The sequence below is a fragment of the Phyllobates terribilis genome, unplaced genomic scaffold, assembly GCF_046119375.1.
Source record: "Phyllobates terribilis strain yellow unplaced genomic scaffold, ASM4611937v1 Scaffold_7__3_contigs__length_470593459, whole genome shotgun sequence".
NCBI lineage: Eukaryota > Metazoa > Chordata > Amphibia > Anura > Dendrobatidae > Phyllobates > Phyllobates terribilis.
Genome location: NW_027362767.1, coordinates 22,257,957 through 22,280,613, shown reverse-complemented (window position 1 = coordinate 22,280,613; position 22,657 = coordinate 22,257,957). Strand labels below are relative to the sequence as shown.

The window sequence follows — 22,657 nt, the reverse complement described above, 5'->3', positions numbered from 1 at the left end:
GGCAAATACAAAGCCCTCTGGGGGGACGACTAACCCAGGACCACCAGACGAGGGCAAGAATGTATGTAATCAGAGAATGGACGAGTCTGTTTGTCTTAAGCGCACTAAAAACCCGTCGTTATTGGAGGAAGAGGTTGGGACTGTCAGTGGTGGGAAGAAAAAGGCTATCTAATTCAATCAATCATAATGGCGGCACCCACCCCGTTGACGCTGGCAACTATTAACGTTTGCAGCATAAAGTCAGATGCGGCAAGGTACACGGCCTTTCATTTTCTCGGCCAACTTGACGCCGACATTTTGTTTTTGCAGGAGACCAGGTTGACCAATATATATCAACCTTGCATAAAGCAAAGCGGGAGTGGAGGCATGGGCCCTCCTACTTGTTTCTTGCGGCCGAGCCGTATAGCGGGGTGGCGGTCCTTTTTAAGACCGCAGCGGTTGAATGCAGACGAGTGATCGAATTAGAAATGGGGAGATGCTTGATCCTAGATGTCTGCATGGGGGGACAAGAGCTTCGGCTCATTAACGTCTACGGTCCCCAGTCCAAGTGGGACCGCAAATGTCTCTTCCTGAAGATCAAACCTTTTTTATTTTCGAGTCGGCAGGTGGTCTTTGGAGGGGATTTCAACAATGTCACGAGATCCTGTGATAGAGGAGGTTCCGGAGACCAGCTGGCTTATGACTGCGTCGCGTTAAACAGTATAGTAAGTGAGGCTCGCCTGGTGGATGTCCACATCCGGCACAACCCGGGCGACACGGGATTCACCTTTTTTAGAGGTAGTCAGTGCAGGTCTAGGCTAGACAGGTTTTATTTGAAGGAGGAGGCCGTCTCTTCACCGTTGTCGGTTGTGGAGGTGGAGTTCTCCGATCACTGTTTGATTATGTTTTCTCTGAACGTTACAGAGACTCCTCGGATGGGAAGAGGCTATTGGAAGCTGAATTCGTCACTCCTTAAGGAAGAAGCTGTAAGACGGTCTTTTGAGGAATTCTTTCAGAGCCAGGTACCATTGCTGGGCCTAAGTAACACTAAGTCGGAGTGGTGGGTGATGTTCAAACATCGGGTGGCGAGATTCTTCCGGCAGCTCTCGAACCTCAGAAGCCTGAACAGGAATCGCCTGTATCAGAGCCTGAGGCGGAAACTCGAGCATCTTGTCTCGACTGGAGGTAGCAGCGAGGAGATTTCCAGAGTGAAGTCCTTGCTGAAGAGGTGTCAGTACGATAGGCACGCATCTTTGGTTTTCGAGAGGGAAGTACTGCTCGCCCGACCCTTACAGAAACTGTAAGATGTCAGTGAATAGTAAGATAGTGACGGGGCTGGTGGACAATATGGGGTTCCTGAGAAGGTCCAGATCAGGGATCTTGGAGGTCGTCAGTTCCTACTACTCGCACCTCTTCGGAAGGAGGGAGCTGGATCGTGACGGGATGTCGGCTTTCCTGGCTGTTATGCACACGCCCGGGCTGAGCGGCGTGTGCGTGTGATTGTAGTGATTCCACTGGACCATGAACCGGAGAGTGCCTGGAGGGGCGTGACTAAGTATCTGGCCGATCCGACCAAGATGGCACGACGGCATACGACGCCAGTGCACCAGGGAGAAACCGGGCAGAGGGACCAGGTGCTACTCCAGGTCAAACTCCGGACACGGGGGTTGACCCACACAGGGATTACTGGATCAGGCTGGTTAGGCTGGCGCACAGACTGGAGGGTATAGGCAGGCACGACTGGTATGCAGGCAGGCGGGTAAAGGCAAGCGCAGCTAGAGTGCAGACAGGGAGGCACTAGCAGGTAGGAACACAGGCGGGATAGGACCCAGTACACACTGGGACTCAGGAACAATACAGGTAGAGGGGTACAGGCAAGCACAGCTAGAGTGCAGACAGGGAGGCACTAGCAGGTAGGAACACAGGCGGGATAGGACCCAGTACACACTGGGACTCAGGAACAGGCAGGTTAGGCTGGCACAGACTGGTGGATATAAGCAAACACGGCAGGTATGCAGATGGGTGGATACAGGCGAGTATGCAGGCAGGGAGGTACTGGCCGAAAGGACGGGCTGGAGCACAGAAAGGTTAAGACCCAGTACAGACTGGGTCACAGAACCGCAGATGCGGTAGACAACCACAGCAGAGAGGGAATGCCCGAAGCGGTGGGCAAGAACAGAGCAGGACGGGGCTGCAGGAGCAGCGAGCACAAGCAGGGCAGGACAGGACTGCCGGAGCAGCGGGCAGAAGCAGGGCAGGACAGGACTGCCGGAGCAGCGGGCAGAAGCAGGGCAGGACAGGACTGCCGGAGCAGCGGGCAGAAGCAGGGCAGGACAGGACTGCCGGAGCAGCGGGCAGAAAGAGGGCAGGACAGGACTGCCGGAGCAGCGGGCAGAAGCAGGGCAGGACAGGACTGCCGGAGCAGCGGGCAGAAGCAGGGCAGGACAGGACTGCCGGAGCAGCGGGCAGAAGCAGGGCAGGACAGGACTGCCGGAGCAGCGGGCAGAAGCAGGGCAGGACAGGACTGCCGGAGCAGCGGGCAGAAGCAGGGCAGGACAGGACTGCCGGAGCAGCGGGCAGAAGCAGGGCAGGACAGGACTGCCGGAGCAGCGGGCAGAAGCAGGGCAGGACAGGACTGCCGGAGCAGCGGGCAGAAGCAGGGCAGGACATGACTGCCGGAGCAGTGGGCAGAAGCAGGGCAGGACAGGACTGCCGGAGCAGTGAGCAAAAGGGACAGAGCGGAGCAAGGCTGCGGAGCAGTGAGCAAGGAGTCAGAGCAGGCTAGAACCGCCGGAGCGGTAAGCAAAGGAGACAGAGCAGGCTAGGCTGAGTAGGGGGGACAGGGCTCTGTTCACACGGAACAGACAGGAAGGGAAAGGCAGAGCCAGACACCCACAGGGTACTAGCAGAGAAGTAGCGAGTGGACCACAAACTCACAAACGGGAGTACAGAGACAACAAGCAGGAGTTAGGTACGAGTTCAGACTCTGCAGAAAAAGGAAGGGAACGGACATAGAGGCAAAACAGGTAAAGGATAGGGGAGAGTTCAGACTGGAACTGAGTGTACGGAGGAGACCGACACTGCAGCGGAATACAGGAGCGGGTCTGGGAATACGGCCCCCAGAGAGGCAGGACGAACAGGCAAGGTGCGTGTTAGACAGGTCAGACAAGATACAGGAACGGGTCTAGGTAATCGGCCCCTAGAAGGCAGGAGGAACAGGCTAGGAGCGTGTTCAGACAGGCCTGGAAATACAGCCTCCAGGATAGGCAGACAAGAGAACACAGAACGGGACCTGGCACCTTCAGAGTGCAAGCACACACTGAATGAAACACTATGCTCAGGCAGGGATAGATGGGAGCAGCTGAGCTATATACCAGGTGACAGACAGCAATAGGCTGAGGACGCACAAGGGGTGTGACCCACAGCAGGTACAAAAAGCAGGAAGTGATCGGGCGCCGCCCTTAAGCAGCAGAAACAGACACAAACAGACAGCATGGAGGGAAGCCAGAGAGACATTCTGGACAGGAGATCAAGTGCGCGCTCTTGCACAGTGGGAGATGGACCACTATGCAAGGACGCCGCCAGGTATGTTACACTGGCTGAATCTGGCTGGGCGGTTTGGCAGAAGCGATCAAAGAAGAGGAAGTGAGATCATTAAGGAGGTCAGCTTTGATCATTTTGTCAAAGGGTAAGGATCCATCACGCATTGAGAACTGGCGTCCCATAACACTTCTCAATGTGGACAGGAAGATTCTGGCTAAGATACTTTTCAACAGGCTGGTGAAGTTTGCACCCCGGCTCCTTTCGGAGGTTCAGCACTGTTGCGTTCCTGGCCGTAGCACTTTTAGTGCTGTTCTAGGTGTCCGAGTGGCCATGGAGCAAGGCAGGGCGGGCCTTTGGAAGGGGTTCTTGCTGACCCTGGATCAGGCAAAAGCCTTTGATCGGGTTAACCACGAGTACCTCTGGTCCACTCTTTTGAGGTATGGTCTGTCTGGGGGGTTTGTGGACTGGTTTAAGACCTTGCGTAACATACCTGGCGGCGTCCTTGCATAGTGGTCCATCCCCCACTGTGCAAGAGCGCCCACTTGATCTCCAGTACAGTCTGCTAGCCTGGCTTCCCTCCATGCTGTCTGCTTGCCTCTGTTTCTGCTGCTTAAGGGCGGCGCCCGATCACTTCCTGCTTCTTGTAGCTGCTGCAGGCACACCCCTTGTGCGTCCTCAGCCTATTGCTGTCTGTCACCTGGTATTTAACCCAGCTCCTCCCTGGAATCCATGCCTGAGCATTGTGTTCTGTCAGTTGGCTTCCTGTCACTGATGTGCCAGGTCCTGTCTATGCTTCCTACCTTGCGGTATCAGTTCCCGTGTCTGAACTGTGTCCTGTCTGAACTATCTTCTAGCCTGTTGTCTTCTGCCTATCCTGGAGGTTGTATTTCCAGGCCAGTGTGAACACGCTCCTAGCCTGTTCTTTCCGCCTTCTAGGGGCCGCATACCTAGACCCGTTCCTGTATCTTGCCTGTTCCTGTCTGAACACGCTCCTAGCCTTTTCGTTCCGCCTTCTAGGGGCCGCATACCTAGACCCGCTCCTGTATCTTGCTGCTGTGTCTGTTCTTGTCTGAATACTCTCCTAGCCTGTTACCTGTTTTTCTCTATGTCCGTACCTTCCCTTTTCCTGCAGAATCTGATCCCGTACCTAACACCTACTCGTTGTCCCTGTACTCCCGTTTGTGAGTTTAGAGTCCACTCGCTACTTCATTGCAAGTATCCTGTGTGTACCTGGTTCTGCCTTTCCCTTCCAGTCTGTTCCGTGGGAACAGAGCCCTGTCCCCTCTGCTCTGCCTTGCTCACCGCTCCGGCGGTTCTTGCCTGCTCTGACCCTTTGCTCGCTGCTCCGGCAGTCTCGCTCTGCTCTGACCCTTTACTCGCTGCTCCGGCAGTCTCGCTCTGCTCTGACCCTTTACTCGCTGCTCCGGCAGTCTCGCTCTGCTCTGACCCTTTGCTCGCTGCTCCGGCAGTCTCGCTCTGCTCTGACCCTTTGCTCGCTGCTCCGGCAGTCTCGCTCTGCTCTGACCCTTTGCTCGCTGCTCCGGCAGTCTCGCTCTGCTCTGACCCTTTGCTCGCTGCTCCGGCAGTCTCACTCTGCTCTGACCCTTTACTCGCTGCTCCGGCAGTCTCGCTCTGCTCTGACCCTTTACTCGCTGCTCCGGCAGTCTCGCTCTGCTCTGACCCTTTGCTCGCTGCTCCGGCAGTCTCACTCTGCTCTGACCCTTAGCTCACTGCTCCGGCAGCCTCACTCTGCTGTTTGTCCACCGCATCTGCGGTTCTGTTCCTGAGTCCCAGTCTGTACTGGGTCCTATCCACTCGGTGCTCCAACCTGTCGTACCTGCCAGTACCTCCCTGCCTGCATACCAGTCGTGCTTACCAGCATCCGCCAGTCTGCATACCAGCCGTGTCTGCCTATACCCAGCAGTCTGTGTGCCAGCCTAACCTGCCAGTTCCTGTATTCCCCTGTGTGGGTCAACAGCCGTGTCCGGGGTCTGTCCTGGAGTAGCACCTGGTCCCTCTGCTCGGTTCCTCCTTGGAGCACTGGCGTCGTATGCCGTAGTGCGACCCTGGTCGGATCGGGTGGATACTCAGTTAAGCCCCTCCAGGTATTCACTCTCCGGCACGGTCCAGTGGAATCACTACATATACACGCACACGCCACTCAGCCCGGGCGTGTGCATTACACCTTGTATGCAGGGGCTGAGACTTTCCCTCTGGTAAATGGGTGGATCGGACGACTTTTCGGGGTAGGATCTGGTGTCCATCAGGGCTGTCCTCTTAGCCCTTTGCTTTACTCGTTTGCAACCGATCCTTTCCTCAGAAGGATCGATTGTGGACCGTTGGCGGGGGTGCGGATGGGCGGGGCGGCGCCGGAGGCTATCTTGAGGGTGGTGGCCTACGCGGACGATGTCACTGTCTTTGTTTCTTTGCAAGATGAGGCAGTGGTGGTGATGTCAGAAGTGGAGCGCTACTCGGAGGCATCTGGGTCCAAGGTCAACCAGGATAAGTGTGAGTGTCTCTGGCTGGGAGGTGAAGATCCCGGGTTTGATCTTCCGGATACCCTCCCCGAACCCCAAGAACATGCCAAAGTCCTGGGCATCGAATTCGGCCAGGGTGATTACCCCACTAAAAACTGGGAAGGCAGAATCAAAGGTGTCGCCCAAAGAGTGGACCAATGGAGGGGTTGGTCTTTGACCCTGAGGGAAAGGGTTGGCCTGTGCAAAGCTTTCCTGCTCCCCTTGCTAATCTACCTGGGCAGCGTCTGTGTCTTGCCAGAGCCTCTCTGGACACGGGTATACAGTCTGTTCTTCCAGATGTTATGGGGGAACAGACTCAACCTAGTCAAGCGGGAGGTCACTTACCGCACAGGGAGACTAGGGGGTTTGAATATGGTGAACCTCGTGGTGTTCCTAGTGAACACCTTCTTGAAAGTGAACGTGGCAAACCTCTGGAAAGAGAGGGCTCCTCCGTGGGTATTCTCCTGCAAGGGATGGTTTCAGCCTTTCTTCCAGGAATGGGAGACAGGGGGAAGATTAAAGGATCTTCGCACACCACACGGGCATCTCCCGGCTTACGTTACCCCGGTTCTGAAAATGATCCGCCGGTGGGGTCTGGGAATGTGGGAGGTGAGGTCCCTCCCGAGGAAACTCCTCGATATGAGGGTCTTGCTTTCTCATTTTCAAAGTCCACTGGTCCTCAAAGACTGCCCAAGTCAGGATCTGGAGGTTGAGTTGAGTTTTTTAAATTCTAGCAGGATCCCGAAGAAGTACTGGGACTTGACTTGGCGCTGCTTCCATGGTAAGCTGTGAGGGACAATTTGAAGTACAGGAATTGCCCCCATGAGGCTTGTGCTAACGTGCTGGAAAGCATGGAGCACTTCCTGCTTCATTGTCCCTTTAATACAGAGGTGTACAACAGGGTGGGGGCTTCCATTGGTTGGCCGCGGCTGGCTACTCTGTCCTATGCCGGGTGGGCCTATGGAGCGTTCGGAGACCTTGGAAGAAGGGACCGAGACACTTTATTCATAGTCAGCGCAGTGGTCAGGTATTTCACGTGGAACGCAAGAGTTTTAGTCTCGACGCAGAGTATAATCCTTCATGTAGATGAAGTCTGTAGGAACATCCTAGGTGACCTGGTGAAGGTACGTTCTCTGGAGTATGAAAGACTGGGTGCCCGGAGGGCGGCCCGTCTCTGGAGGGGCTTTTCCTTCAGGGTGCCTTAGTCCGGTAGTACTCCTATATCCTGGTGGTGGGCTGATGTCTTTCCACCCTAGAATTTTGTTTTGTATTTATGTCTCCTGAATAGAAAGTTTGCAGGCATCAAACTTGAGCCTTGGATGGTGAGTATGTAGGTTGTGTTCTGTATATATTGTATATAATGTATAATAAGGGGTTTTAGTTAGGCTGGGTGGGGGATTTGGGGGGTTTTCATCGGCGGTGATAAGAGGACTGATCTGGCCTGGTCCAGGCCCCGCCTGGGGAAAAACTTTGGGGCCTGATCCTAGCTCGGAGTAATCCTGAACTTTGTGGCCAGAGCTGGATCAGGGGTGGCGGGATAGTTAGTACAGGTGTGTGTTATATATATATTTATGTATTAAAAATTACAAAAAAATATAAAAAAAAAAAAAATTTGTCCATGTCACCATTGTGTGTATATATTGTTATTTTTGGTTTGCTGTGGTGTGAATGAGGTGCAGTAAGGGTGTGACTAAGGTCAGGCAGTGGGACCAGTAGGTTAGTGTTAGCTCCCGGTTTTATATACGTTGTGTTTTAATTATATTTAGGTTTAGTGTTTTGTGTTTATATTGGTTTTATTGTATATAGGACGGTGTTTTATGTGTATATAGGACAGTGTGAATGTTGTGTGGGATTGTATATAGTAGTATAAATGAAGCTGGGCCGGAGGTTTTATAGGTTTTTATAATATTTATTTATTCCTGTGGTGATGGTTATTTTGTTTTTCTCTGTAGGTCAAATCTTCTCCCTTTTCTGTTTGATTTATTTTGCTTCTATTTTCTGCGATTTGTGTCGGGTTTTTGTCATCTTGTTCTGCAGTTTTGTTCTTGTGTTTTGTGTCCTGTAATGTATTATTGTTATGTCATGTAGTGTACTTATTCTATCAATAAAAAAGACCTACAATCTATTACTCCCTGTTATCGGCCATTACTGGGGGAGGAGACTGTATGATGGGTGAGTACAAGCTATTACTCCCTGTTATCAGCTATTACTGGGGAGAGGCGACCGTAGGACAGATGTCACTTTTTATACAATCTAAAGTCCAGTTTCCCTCCCAATATAGTTTGTCTGTCATCATTTTCTAGATCTTTGCTTGTTAGTAAATTGAAACAAGAGGCTGAAGGCGGGTGATGAGCTCGTACATCGCACATCTGTGGGTCTGTAAGGCCATGTGCACCCGCTGAGTATTTGGTGAATCTTTTACATCAGCATTTGTAAGTCATATCCAGGAGTGGGTGATAATACAGAAGTTGTGATGTGTTTCTATTTTACTTTTCCTCTGATTATTCCACTCCTGATTTTGGCTTACAAATACTGATTTAAAAAATTCACCAAATATCCAATGTGTGCATGTGGCCTTTGTATCCAGTGTAGACAATCCTCTGTGATCTAAGCTTCCTGAATTAAAGTCCAAATGCAATGTATCAGTGCAGGTAAAATGTAATAAACTCTCAGGATGGAGCCTTGCAATGAATTTCAGGGAATTTCGGTAGTTTAGCAAAGTTTACAAACTATTTGCTGTTTGCAATAAACCAATGTCAATAGTGGAACACAATAATGTAACAAAGTGGTTTCTCCATTTCAGCACAAATTACCACTTTTACTAACTACTGAAATCTCAGTATTATTTACCCCCTGAACAGAAGAGCACATTTGTCTCCAGCACCGATGTAATAATCCTGGGCTTTATTAGCACATCAGGTGCTGAAGATAAAACACATGAAATAATCGACCTGGCTAGGGGTTCTGTGTCTGACGTGTGACTGGATGCTGGAGATACGGCATAAGCAAGGGAGTAGTTCCAAAGTTAAAGGGGACCTATCAGCGGATACACGCTGCCGATCAGCGGATACACACTGCCGATCCCCGGGCTGCATGATTTCATCCATGTGCATTTAGAGAAAACCATACATTAAAAGCTGCTGGTGTTCGAGCCACATGAGACTAGTGGGACAGACGAGTCCCTGGTGGCTTCTCCTGGCCCGCTGCCAGTGGCTAATAGGTCTCTCCTTGCGTGTGTGTATAGGCAGAGACCTGTCAGGCACTTATAGTCAGCGTGGAGAAGCCACCATGGACTTGCCTGTCCAACTAGTGTGCGGCTCGGTCCCCGGCAGCTTCTAAAGTACAGTTTTCTTTGAATCGCCGCAGTGTTTCAGAGTCAAACGTACCTGGCTGAAATCATGCTGCCCCTGGATCGGCAGTGTGTATCCAGAGAGCATTGCTGGTACAAACTAGGAAAAGGAAACAATCAGGTGAATATATAAATCCGGCAGGACACAGAGCGGTGCACGTGAATCTATCGCACTTTATCTTTCTCAAAGAGAGACGATGGGAGACGTGGAGGATTAGCAGCAATGTGGAGGATTAGGGAAGCATTAAATCATTTTCAAATCATTGCATATGGATGAGCGTCAGAGGCAAAATCATTTCACCCTCTGTTATACATCATGAAACAGTACATATATGACCTGATCACATGACCGAATGTTCACCTATAGATATTACCAGGCTGATCCACATAATTATCTTCTACATGACCCCCAATATTATTGGGATATTCCACATCTCTATATGACCTCAATATTACCAGGTGGACCCTTATTATATTCTATATCACGCCAATTATAATCAAGCTGATCCCCATTATCATATTCTATATCACCGGGCTGACCCCCTCTATATTCTATATGACCCAGATATTACAGAACTGACCCCCATTATATTCTATATGACTCAGATATTACAGAACTGACCCCCTCTATATTCTATATGACCCAGATATTACAGAACTGACCCCCATTATATTCTATATGACTCAGATATTACAGAACTGCCCGCCACTATATTCTATATGACCCAGATATTACAGAGCTGACCCCCATTATATTCTATATGACCCAGATATTACAGAACTGACCCCCACTATATTCTATATGACCCAGATATTACAGAACTGACCACCACTATATTCTATATGACCCAGATATTACAGAACTGACCACCACTATATTCTATATGACCCAGATATTACAGAACTGCCCCCCACTATATTCTATATGACCCAGATATTACAGAGCTGACCCCCATTATATTCTATATGACCCAGATATTACAGAACTGACCCCCACTATATTCTATATGACCCAGATATTACAGAACTGCCCCCACTATATTCTATATGACCCAGATATTACAGAGCTGACCCCCACTATATTCTATATGACCCAGATATTACAGAACTGCCCCCACTATATTCTATATGACCCAGATATTACAGAACTGACCCCCACTATATTCTATATGACCCAGATATTACAGAACTGACCACCACTATATTCTATATGACCCAGATATTACAGAACTGCCCCCACTATATTCTATATGACCCAGATATTACAGAACTGCCCCCACTATATTCTATATGACCCAGATATTACAGAGCTGACCCCCACTATATTCTATATGACCCAGATATTACAGAACTGACCCCCATTATATTCTATATGACCCAGATATTACAGAACTGACCCCCACTATATTCTATATGACCCAGATATTACAGAGCTGACCCCCATTATATTCTATATGACCCAGATATTACAGAGCTGACCCCCACTATATTCTATATGACCCAGATATTACAAAGCTGACCCCCACTATATTTTATATGACCCAGATATTACAGAACTGACCCCCACTATATTCTATATGACTCAGATATTACAGAACTGACCCCCATTATATTCTATATGACTCAGATATTACAGAACTGACCCCCACTATATTCTATATGACTCAGATATTACAGAACTGACCCCCACTATATTCTATATGACTCAGATATTACAGAACTGACCCCCACTATATTCTATATGACCCAGATATTACAGAACTGACCCCCACTATATTCTATATGACTCAGATATTACAGAACTGACCCCCACTATATTCTATATGACCCAGATATTACAGAGCTGACCCCCATTATATTCTATATGACCCAGATATTACAGAACTGACCCCCACTATATTCTATATGACCCAGATATTACAGAACTGACCACCACTATATTCTATATGACCCAGATATTACAGAACTGACCCCCACTATATTCTATATGACTCAGATATTACAGAACTGCCCCCACTATATTCTATATGACCCAGATATTACAGAGCTGACCCCCATTATATTCTATATGACCCAGATATTACAGAACTGACCCCCACTATATTCTATATGACCCAGATATTACAGAGCTGACCCCCATTATATTCTATATGACCCAGATATTACAGAGCTGACCCCCACTATATTCTATATGACCCAGATATTACAGAACTGACCCCCATTATATTCTATATGACCCAGATATTACAGAGCTGACCCCCACTATATTCTATATGACCCAGATATTACAAAGCTGACCCCCATTATATTCTATATGACCCAGATATTACAGAGCTGACCCCCACTATATTCTATATGACCCAGATATTACAGAGCTGACCCCCATTATATTCTATATGACCCAGATATTACAGAGCTGACCCCCACTATATTCTATATGACCCAGATATTACAGAACTGACCCCCATTATATTCTATATGACCCAGATATTACAGAGCTGACCCCCACTATATTCTATATGACCCAGATATTACAGAACTGACCCCCACTATATTCTATATGACCCAGATATTACAGAGCTGACCCCCATTATATTCTATATGACCCAGATATTACAGAGCTGACCCCCATTATATTCTATATGACCCAGATATTACAGAGCTGACCCCCACTATATTCTATATGACCCAGATATTACAGAACTGACCCCCACTATATTCTATATGACCCAGATATTACAGAGCTGACCCCCATTATATTCTATATGACTCAGATATTACAGAGCTGACCCCCATTATATTCTATATGACTCAGATATTACAGAACTGACCCCCACTATATTCTATATGACCCAGATATTACAGAGCTGACCCCCACTATATTCTATATGACCCAGATATTACAGAACTGACCCCCACTATATTCTATATGACCCAGATATTACAGAAATGACCCCCACTATATTCTATATGACCCAGATATTACAGAGCTGACCCCCACTATATTCTATATGACCCAGATATTACAGAACTGACCCCCACTATATTCTATATGACTCAGATATTACAGAACTGACCCCCACTATATTCTATATGACTCAGATATTACAGAACTGACCCCCACTATATTCTATATGACCCAGATATTACAGAGCTGACCCCCATTATATTCTATATGACCCAGATATTACAGAGCTGACCCCCATTATATTCTATATGACTCAGATATTACAGAACTGACCCCCACTATATTCTATATGACCCAGATATTACAGAGCTGACCCCCACTATATTCTATATGACCCAGATATTACAGAACTGACCCCCACTATATTCTATATGACCCAGATATTACAGAGCTGACCCCCACTATATTCTATATGACCCAGATATTACAGAGCTGACCCCCACTATATTCTATATGACTCAGATATTACAGAGCTGACCCCCACTATATTCTATATGACCCAGATATTACAGAACTGACCCCCATTATAGTCTATATGACTCAGATATTACAGAGCTGACCCCCATTATATTCTATATGACTCAGATATTACAGAGCTGACCCCTATTATATTCTATATGACTCAGATATTACAGAACTGACCCCCACTATATTCTATATGACCCAGATATTACAGAACTGACCCCCACTATATTCTATATGACCCAGATATTACAGAACTGACCCCCACTATATTCTATATGACCCAGATATTACAGAGCTGACCCCCACTATATTCTATATGACCCAGATATTACAGAACTGACCCCCACTATATTCTATATGACCCAGATATTACAGAGCTGACCCCACTATATTCTATATGACCCAGATATTACAGAACTGACCCCCACTATATTCTATATGACCCAGATATTACAGAGCTGACCCCCATTATATTCTATATGACCCAGATATTACAGAGCTGACCCCCACTATATTCTATATGACCCAGATATTACAGAACTGACCCCCACTATATTCTATATGACCCAGATATTACAGAACTGACCCCCACTATATTCTATATGACCCAGATATTACAGAACTGACCCCCACTATATTCTAAATGACCCAGATATTACAGAACTGACCCCCACTATATTCTATATGACCCAGATATTACAGAGCTGACCCCCATTATATTCTATATGACCCAGATATTACAGAACTGACCCCCACTATATTCTATATGACCCAGATATTACAGAACTGACCCCCACTATATTCTATATGACCCAGATATTACAGAACTGACCCCCACTATATTCTATATGACCCAGATATTACAGAACTGACCCCCACTATATTCTATATGACCCAGATATTACAGAACTGACCCCCACTATATTCTATATGACCCAGATATTACAGAGCTGACCCCCATTATATTCTATATGACCCAGATATTACAGAGCTGACCCCCACTATATTCTATATGACCCAGATATTACAGAACTGACCCCCACTATATTCTATATGACCCAGATATTACAGAACTGACCCCCACTATATTCTATATGACCCAGATATTACAGAGCTGACCCCCATTATATTCTATATGACCCAGATATTACAGAGCTTACCCCCATTATATTCTATATGACTCAGATATTACAGAACTGACCCCCACTATATTCTATATGACCCAGATATTACAGAGCTGACCCCCACTATATTCTATATGACCCAGATATTACAGAACTGACCCCCACTATATTCTATATGACCCAGATATTACAGAACTGACCCCCACTATATTCTATATGACCCAGATATTACAGAACTGACCCCCACTATATTCTATATGACCCAGATATTACAGAACTGACCCCCACTATAGTCTATATGACCCAGATATTACAGAACTGACCCCCACTATATTCTATATGACCCAGATATTACAGAACTGACCCCCACTATAGTCTATATGACCCAGATATTACAGAACTGACCCCCACTATATTCTATATGACCCAGATATTACAGAACTAACCCCCACTATAGTCTATATGACCCAGATATTACAGAACTGACCCCCACTATAGTCTATATGACCCAGATATTACAGAACTGACCCCCACTATATTCTATATGACCCAGATATTACAGAACTGACCCCAACTATAGTCTATATGACCCAGATATTACAGAACTGACCCCCATTATATTCTATATGACCCAGATATTACAGAACTGACCCCCACTATATTCTATATGACCCAGATATTACAGAACTGACCCCCACTATATTCTATATGACCCAGATATTACAGAACTGACCCCCACTATATTCTATATGACCCAGATATTACAGAACTGACCCCCACTATAGTCTATATGACCCAGATATTACAGAACTGACCCCCACTATATTCTATATGACCCAGATATTACAGAACTGACCCCCACTATATTCTATATGACCCAGATATTACAGAACTGACCCCCACTATATTCTATATGACCCAGATATTACAGAACTGACCCCCACTATATTCTATATGACCCAGATATTACAGAACTGACCCCCACTATATTCTATATAACCCACATATTACTTTGCTGGCACCGATTATATTCTATATAACCTCCGATATCACTGGGTTGATTCTCATTATATTCTATATGACCTCAATATTACGGGGTGATCTCCGTTATATTCTATATGACCCAGATATTACAGAACTGACCCCCACTATATTCTATATGACTCAGATATTACAGAACTGACCCCCATTATATTCTATATGACCCAGATATTACAGAACTGACCCCCACTATATTCTATATGACCCAGATATTACAGAGCTGACCCCCACTATATTCTATATGACCCAGATATTACAGAACTGACCCCCACTATATTCTATATGACCCAGATATTACAGAGCTGACCCCCACTATATTCTATATGACCCAGATATTACAGAACTGACCCCCACTATATTCTATATGACCCAGATATTACAGAACTGACCCCCACTATATTCTATATGACCCAGATATTACAGAACTGACCCCCACTATATTCTATATGACCCAGATATTATCGAGTGACCCCCATTATAGTCTATATGACCCAGATATTATAGAACTGACCCCACTATATTCTATATGACCCAGATATTACAGAACTGACCCCCATTATATTCTATATGACCCAGATATTACAGAACTGACCCCCACTATATTCTATATGACCCAGATATTACAGAACTGACCCCCACTATATTCTATATGACCCAGATATTACAGAACTGACCCCCGCTATATTCTATATGACCCAGATATTACAGAACTGACCCCCACTATAGTCTATATGACCCAGATATTACGGAACTGACCCCAATTATATTCTATATGACCCAGATATTACAGAACTGACCCCCACTATAGTCTATATGACCCAGATATTACAGAACTGACCCCCACTATATTCTATATGACCCAGATATTACAGAACTGACCCCCACTATAGTCTATAGACTATAGTGGGGGTCAGTTCTGTAATATCTGGGTCATATAGAATATAGTGGGGGTCAGTTCTGTAATATCTGGGTCATATAGACTCTATATGACCCAGATATTACAGAACTGACCCCCACTATATTCTATATGACCCAGATATTACAGAACTGACCCCCACTATATTCTATATGACCCAGATATTACAGAACTGACCCCCACTATATTCTATATGACCCAGATATTATCGAGTGACCCCCATTATAGTCTATATGACCCAGATATTACAGAACTGACCCCCACTATATTCTATATGACCCAGATATTACAGAACTGACCCCCACTATATTCTATATGACCCAGATATTACAGAACTGACCCCCACTATATTCTATATGACCCAGATATTACAGAACTGACCCCCACTATATTCTATATGACCCAGATATTACAGAACTGACCCCCACTATATTCTATATGACCCAGATATTACAGAACTGACCCCCACTATATTCTATATGACCCAGATATTACAGAACTGACCCCCACTATAGTCTATATGACCCAGATATTACAGAACTGACCCCCATTATATTCTATATGACCCAGATATTACAGAACTGACCCCCACTATAGTCTATATGACCCAGATATTACAGAACTGACCCCCACTATATTCTATATGACCCAGATATTACAGAACTGACCCCCACTATATTCTATATGACCCAGATATTACAGAACTGACCCCCACTATATTCTATATGACCCAGATATAACAGAACTGACCCCCACTATATTCTATATGACCCAGATATTACAGAACTGACCCCCACTATATTCTATATGACCCAGATATTACAGAACTGACCCCCACTATAGTCTATATGACCCAGATATTACAGAACTGACCCCCACTATATTCTATATGACCCAGATATTACAGAACTGACCCCCACTATATTCTATATAACCCACATATTACTTTGCTGGCACCGATTATATTCTATATAACCTCCGATATCACTGGGTTGATTCTCATTATATTCTATATGACCTCAATATTACGGGGTGATCTCCGTTATATTCTATATGACCCAGATATTACAGAACTGACCCCCACTATATTCTATATGACTCAGATATTACAGAACTGACCCCCACTATATTCTATATGACCCAGATATTACAGAACTGACCCCCACTATATTCTATATGACCCAGATATTACAGAACTGACCCCCACTATATTCTATATGACCCAGATATTACAGAACTGACCCCCACTATATTCTATATGACCCAGATATTACAGAACTGACCCCCACTATAGTCTATATGACCCAGATATTACAGAACTGACCCCCATTATATTCTATATGACCCAGATATTACAGAACTGACCCCCACTATAGTCTATATGACCCAGATATTACAGAACTGACCCCCACTATATTCTATATGACCCAGATATTACAGAACTGACCCCCACTATATTCTATATGACCCAGATATTACAGAACTGACCCCCACTATATTCTATATGACCCAGATATTATCGAGTGACCCCCATTATAGTCTATATGACCCAGATATTACAGAACTGACCCCCACTATATTCTATATAACCTCCGATATCACTGGGTTGATTCTCATTATATTCTATATGACCTCAATATTACGGGGTGATCTCCGTTATATTCTATATGACCCAGATATTACTGAGTGACCCCCATTAGATTCTATACTAGATGATGGCCCAATTCTAACGCATCGGGTATTCTAGAATATGTATAAGACCGACCGGGCGCAACTAATCAGCGAAGCAGTGTTTAAATGGGTTGTGCACTACTTTAAATTAACCCCCCAATGTATCCCCCCAGGGCCCCTAATGAATTTTGTAAATACGTCATGTTGTCAATACTGCTTGCGACAATATCGCTGACCATGCGGCAAGTGTGAAAGGAGTACCGGGGAGCGAGGCCGCCGGTCGGGGTACTTCTGCGAGCAGCCGGGAGATGACCGGCTAGCACCGGTCATCTCCCGGCTGCTTCGCAGCTGATCTCCAGACGGTGGCCTGCGTGTTTCAAATCCAGCGCCAATTCTCGGATGGGCTGCGCCAGTTGCTGATTGGTCGCGGCCGGCTGGCCGCGACCAATCAGAGAAGCGGTGTTTTAAATTTCGCACCAATATCGCTGATTGGTCGTGGCCGGGAGGGTGCGACCAATCAGTGAAGCGTGTTTCTAATCCGGCGCCAATTCGCGGCCGGACTGCAGTGTTTTATATTTCGCACCAATATTGCTGATTGGTCGCGGCCGCGACCAATCAGCGAACCGTGTAAGTGAGGACCGGGGAGCAGCGCTGCCTGTGCAGGTACTTCTGCCGCTGACCTCCATGAGGCTACCGTCGGGAGATCAGCGGCTAGGGCCGCTGATCTCCCGACGGCAAGTGTGAAGGGGGCACCGGGGAGCGCGCAGCCTAGGCTGCCGGTCGGGGTACTTCTGCTGCGAGCTGCCCCGAGATGACCGGCTAGCGCCGGTCATCTCCAGGCTGCATCGCCGCTGACCTCCGTGTGGCAGATGAGCCGCTAACGGCCGCCATCTTGTTCTGAAATCCCACGTCGCTGATTGACCGCGGCCGGACCAATCAGCGACGCGGGATTTCCTGGACGGACAGACAGACGGGATAAGCCGATTATATAGTACATGACCCAGATATTACCAGGGTGACCCCCAATAAAATCTATATGACCCAGATATTACTGTGCTCAGACCTATTATATTCTATATAACCCCCGATATCACTGGGTTGATCCCCATTATATTCTATATGACCCAGATATTACCGAGTGATCCCATTATATTCTATATGACTCAGATTTTACCGAGTGATCCCATTATATTCTATATGACCCAGATTTTACCGGCCTGACCCCCATTATATATGACCCAGATTTTACCGGGCTGACCCCCATTATATTCTATATGACCCAGATTTTACGATGGTGACCCCATTATATTCTATATGACCCAGATATTAACGGGGTGACCCCCCATTATATTCTATATGACCCAGATTTTACCATGGTGACCCCATTATATTCTATATGACCCAGATATTACCGGGGTGACCCCCATTATATTCTATATGACCCAGATTTTACCATGGTGACCCCATTATATTCTATATGACCCAGATATTACTGTGCTCGAACCTATTATACTCTATATAACCGCCGATATCACTGGGTTGATCCTCATTATATTCTATATGACCTCAATATTACTGGGGTGACCTCCATTACTATATGACTAACATATTACCAGGGAGACTCCCTAGTAATGAGGTGACCTCCATGTTACAGAGGTGACTCCATATCACCAGTGTGACCCCCATAAAAGGATATTACCTGGCTGATCCCCTTTAAATTCTATATATCCCTAATATTATAAGGATGACCCCGTCATTACATGAAGCCCTGATCTGGAAATCTGTACTAGCAAACATCCACGTGCGATTTGAATAAACAATTTATTTTAAATATAAATTACAATAAATAAGAGGGAAAAGAAATAGGTGCACAGAAACCATAGTGATAAAGACCTGGTTTTCTCCCAAAGTATGCAGTATCAAACCAAAATAATGTTGTATATTACTAAGACTCAGGCTTGTATAACAATGCCCAGGATTATCTGATGTTATGATTTGCATTTGTCCTTCAGTTACAGAATAGAAGTCTCTGTGCTAAATCCTTGTTCTTCAAAGCATCCTGCGGAGCAGAGCAGAGCAATGTGCACTGCAGTATGCTGTACTAATAGGAACATGATTATTAATGAGGCTCAGCAACATTGGCAACTTACAGATTACAATCGCTATATTCATTTTCTAAATCACCCCCAAATTACCTGGCTGATCCCTATTATATTCTTTGTGACCCCAATAATGATGACCCTCATCACTATATGGCCCCATAATACCTGGCTGCTTCTCATATTGCCAAGCTGCCACCATAGTACGGTTGTGAAGAGGGCTGTGGAGTCGGTAAGCCAAACCTCCGACCCCGACTCCTCAATTTCCATGACACCGACTCCACGACTCCGACTCCCTCATACACGGCTCATGTGTAAGTGATAAATTTACTGAAGCACAGATTCATCTCCGCTAAAAGTCCAGACCCTTAGATCAGGAATAGGACAGACATTTATAGGACACTTCATAACTTTCCCAAATTCTTATGAAAAAATATTTCCCACAAACTGCATTGAACTACTGTACCCAATTTATTATATATTTTACTAAATTGACTGTGTGCCCCCATATTACCTGTATGCCCCCATATTGCATGTGTGCCCCCCCATAACACCAGGCTGCCCCCATATTACTTGTGTGCCCCCCATATCACCAGGCTGCCCCCATATTACCAGGCTGCCCCCATATTACATGTGTGCCCCCATATCACCATGCAGCCCCCCATATTACCTATATCCCCCCCACCCATATCACCGGGCTGCCCCCATATTACCTGTGTGCCCCCATATTACCCGTGTGCCCCCATATCACCATTCAGCCCCCCATATTACCCGTGTGCCCCCATATCACCATTCAGCCCCCCATATTACCTATACCCCCCCCCATATTACCTGTGTGCCCCCATATTACCTATACCCCCCCATATTACCTATAACCCCCGCATATCACCGGGCTGCCCCCATATTACCTGTGTGCCTCCCATATCACCCATATCCCCCCCCCATATCACCATTCAGCCCCCCATATTACCAGGCTGCCCCCATATTACTATGCAGCCCCCCCATATCACCAGGCTGCCCCCATATTACCTGTGTGCCCCCATATTACCTATACCCCCCCATATTACCTATAACCCCCGCATATCACCGGGCTGCCCCCATATTACCTGTGTGACCCCACATCACCCATATCCCCCCCATATTACCATTCAGCCCCCCATATTACCAGGCTGCCCCCATATTACCTATATCCCCCCATATCACTATGCAGCCCCCCCATATCACCAGGCTGCCCCCATATCAGCATGCAGCCCCCCATATTACCTATATCCCCCCCCCCATATCACCAGGCTGCCCCCATATTACCTGTGTGCCCCCATATTACCTGTGTGCCCCCATATTACCCGTGTGCCCCCATATCACCAGGCTGCCCCCATATTACCTATACCCCCGCATATCACCGGGCTGCCCCCATATTACGTGTGCCCCCCCCATATTACATGTGTGCCCCCACATCACCTATATCCCCCCCATATCACCATTCAGCCCCCCATATTACCAGGCTGCCACCATATTACCTATATCCCCCCCCATATCACTATGCAGCCCCCCATATCACCTGTGTGCCCCCCATATTGCCGTCGCCCCTCCCCCGCCTCCTCAGCACCGCGGACAGCGCACTCACACTGCTCGGCTTTGGTAGACATGACGTCCAGCTGGAGGCGCCTGGCGCTGGGGTCCGTGATGCTGGCGGGGGCCGCGCTCTCCCCGTGTGCCGGAGAGGCCGGTGCGCGGTGCGCGGTGCTAGTGCGGGCCCTAAGCCCGGAGCTGGGCGGCTGCGCGGTCACCGGAGACTTCGGGGCTGAGGAGACGGAGGCCGAATCAGCAGATGGGCGGGGCTGACAGAGGGGCGGGGCCTCTACTAGCCAATCCCGGGCCGAAAAGTGAGTGATAGCCGTGATTGACATAACGGTGGGCGGCGGGCGCATAGCCTGTATATACCTCTGTATACATCCGATGACTGTATATAGCGAATATGTATTCCCCTGTGTCAGGCCAAACCTTATATACAGTCACGGTGAGGGGGGAATAAGCAAACAAACCTGACGAGAAGAGGATGTTCCCAGCAGCCAATTAGATCCATCCTCTCACCTGAAGGCACTTGAAAGCTACAATCTGATTGGTTGCTCTGGGCAACTTCTCACAGAGATCTGATGAGGTGATGCCCTTGGCAACCAATTAGATTCCTTCTGTCATATCACTGAAACTGAAAGCTTCAACCTGATTGGTTGCTATGGAAAACTCTCGTTTACACGGGATGAAAGATGAAACCTGATGAGTAGATGCCCCTATAGCAACCAATCAGATTCCACCTCTCATATCACAGTTTGGCATTTGGAAAATGAAAGCCGCAATCTGATTGGTTGCTATGGGCAACTCATATTTACAGTGGGTTTAAAAAAAATGTCACCAATGTGTGGCGGCCATTTTGAAAGATTAATAGAAATGATGGCGCTGAGCGGTAGCCGAGATTTGGAAAATGTTGGAAATCTGGAACTGAAGATATAGCATGTATATAACGCAGGTTAATATATAAAAGGGGTCATCTAAATTGTGGGGGGGGGCAACAGCCCGAAAATGAGATAAAATTGCAAAGAAAAACAAAATTTTACCCATTATGTCCCCCGCTCCTCCACTCTGGTCTAGTTTGCTACAGTGATGATGTCATGTACATCCATGTGACCTTTGCAGCCAATCAGTGGCCTCATCAGTGATGCGAGCATGTGACAGCTGAGGCCAGGGATTGGCTGCAGAGGTCACATGGACGTACGTGATGTCATCGCAGCAAAGAAGTAAACAGGAACTGACTTTTGGGATGGAGTCGCCCCCTTTAAGTGGCTCTGATTGGTGTTGTTTAACCCTTTAGGTGCAGCTGTCAATGATTTGATATGGTGAAGGCGACCGCATCGGCACGTATCGCCCCCACCTGTGGCGCAATCGATGGATTAACAGAGGATCTCATAAGGACCTCTGTTGCCGCCATCTT

General features: G+C 46.9%; 1 protein-coding gene across 6 annotated transcripts in view; it reads right to left on the bottom strand.

The window, feature by feature from the left end:
- Positions 1-21,528, bottom strand: part of UNC79 (unc-79 homolog, NALCN channel complex subunit) — a 211,805-nt gene extending 190,277 nt beyond the window's left edge. For all 6 annotated transcript variants that reach the window (XM_073638291.1, XM_073638297.1, XM_073638292.1 and 3 more), the window contains exon 1: positions 21,296-21,528. In XM_073638291.1, the coding sequence (XP_073494392.1) occupies positions 21,296-21,317 (22 nt within the window). In that variant the 5' untranslated portion in view covers positions 21,318-21,528. The remainder of the gene's footprint in view (positions 1-21,295) is intronic.
- Positions 21,529-22,657: the final 1,129 nt, after the last annotated feature.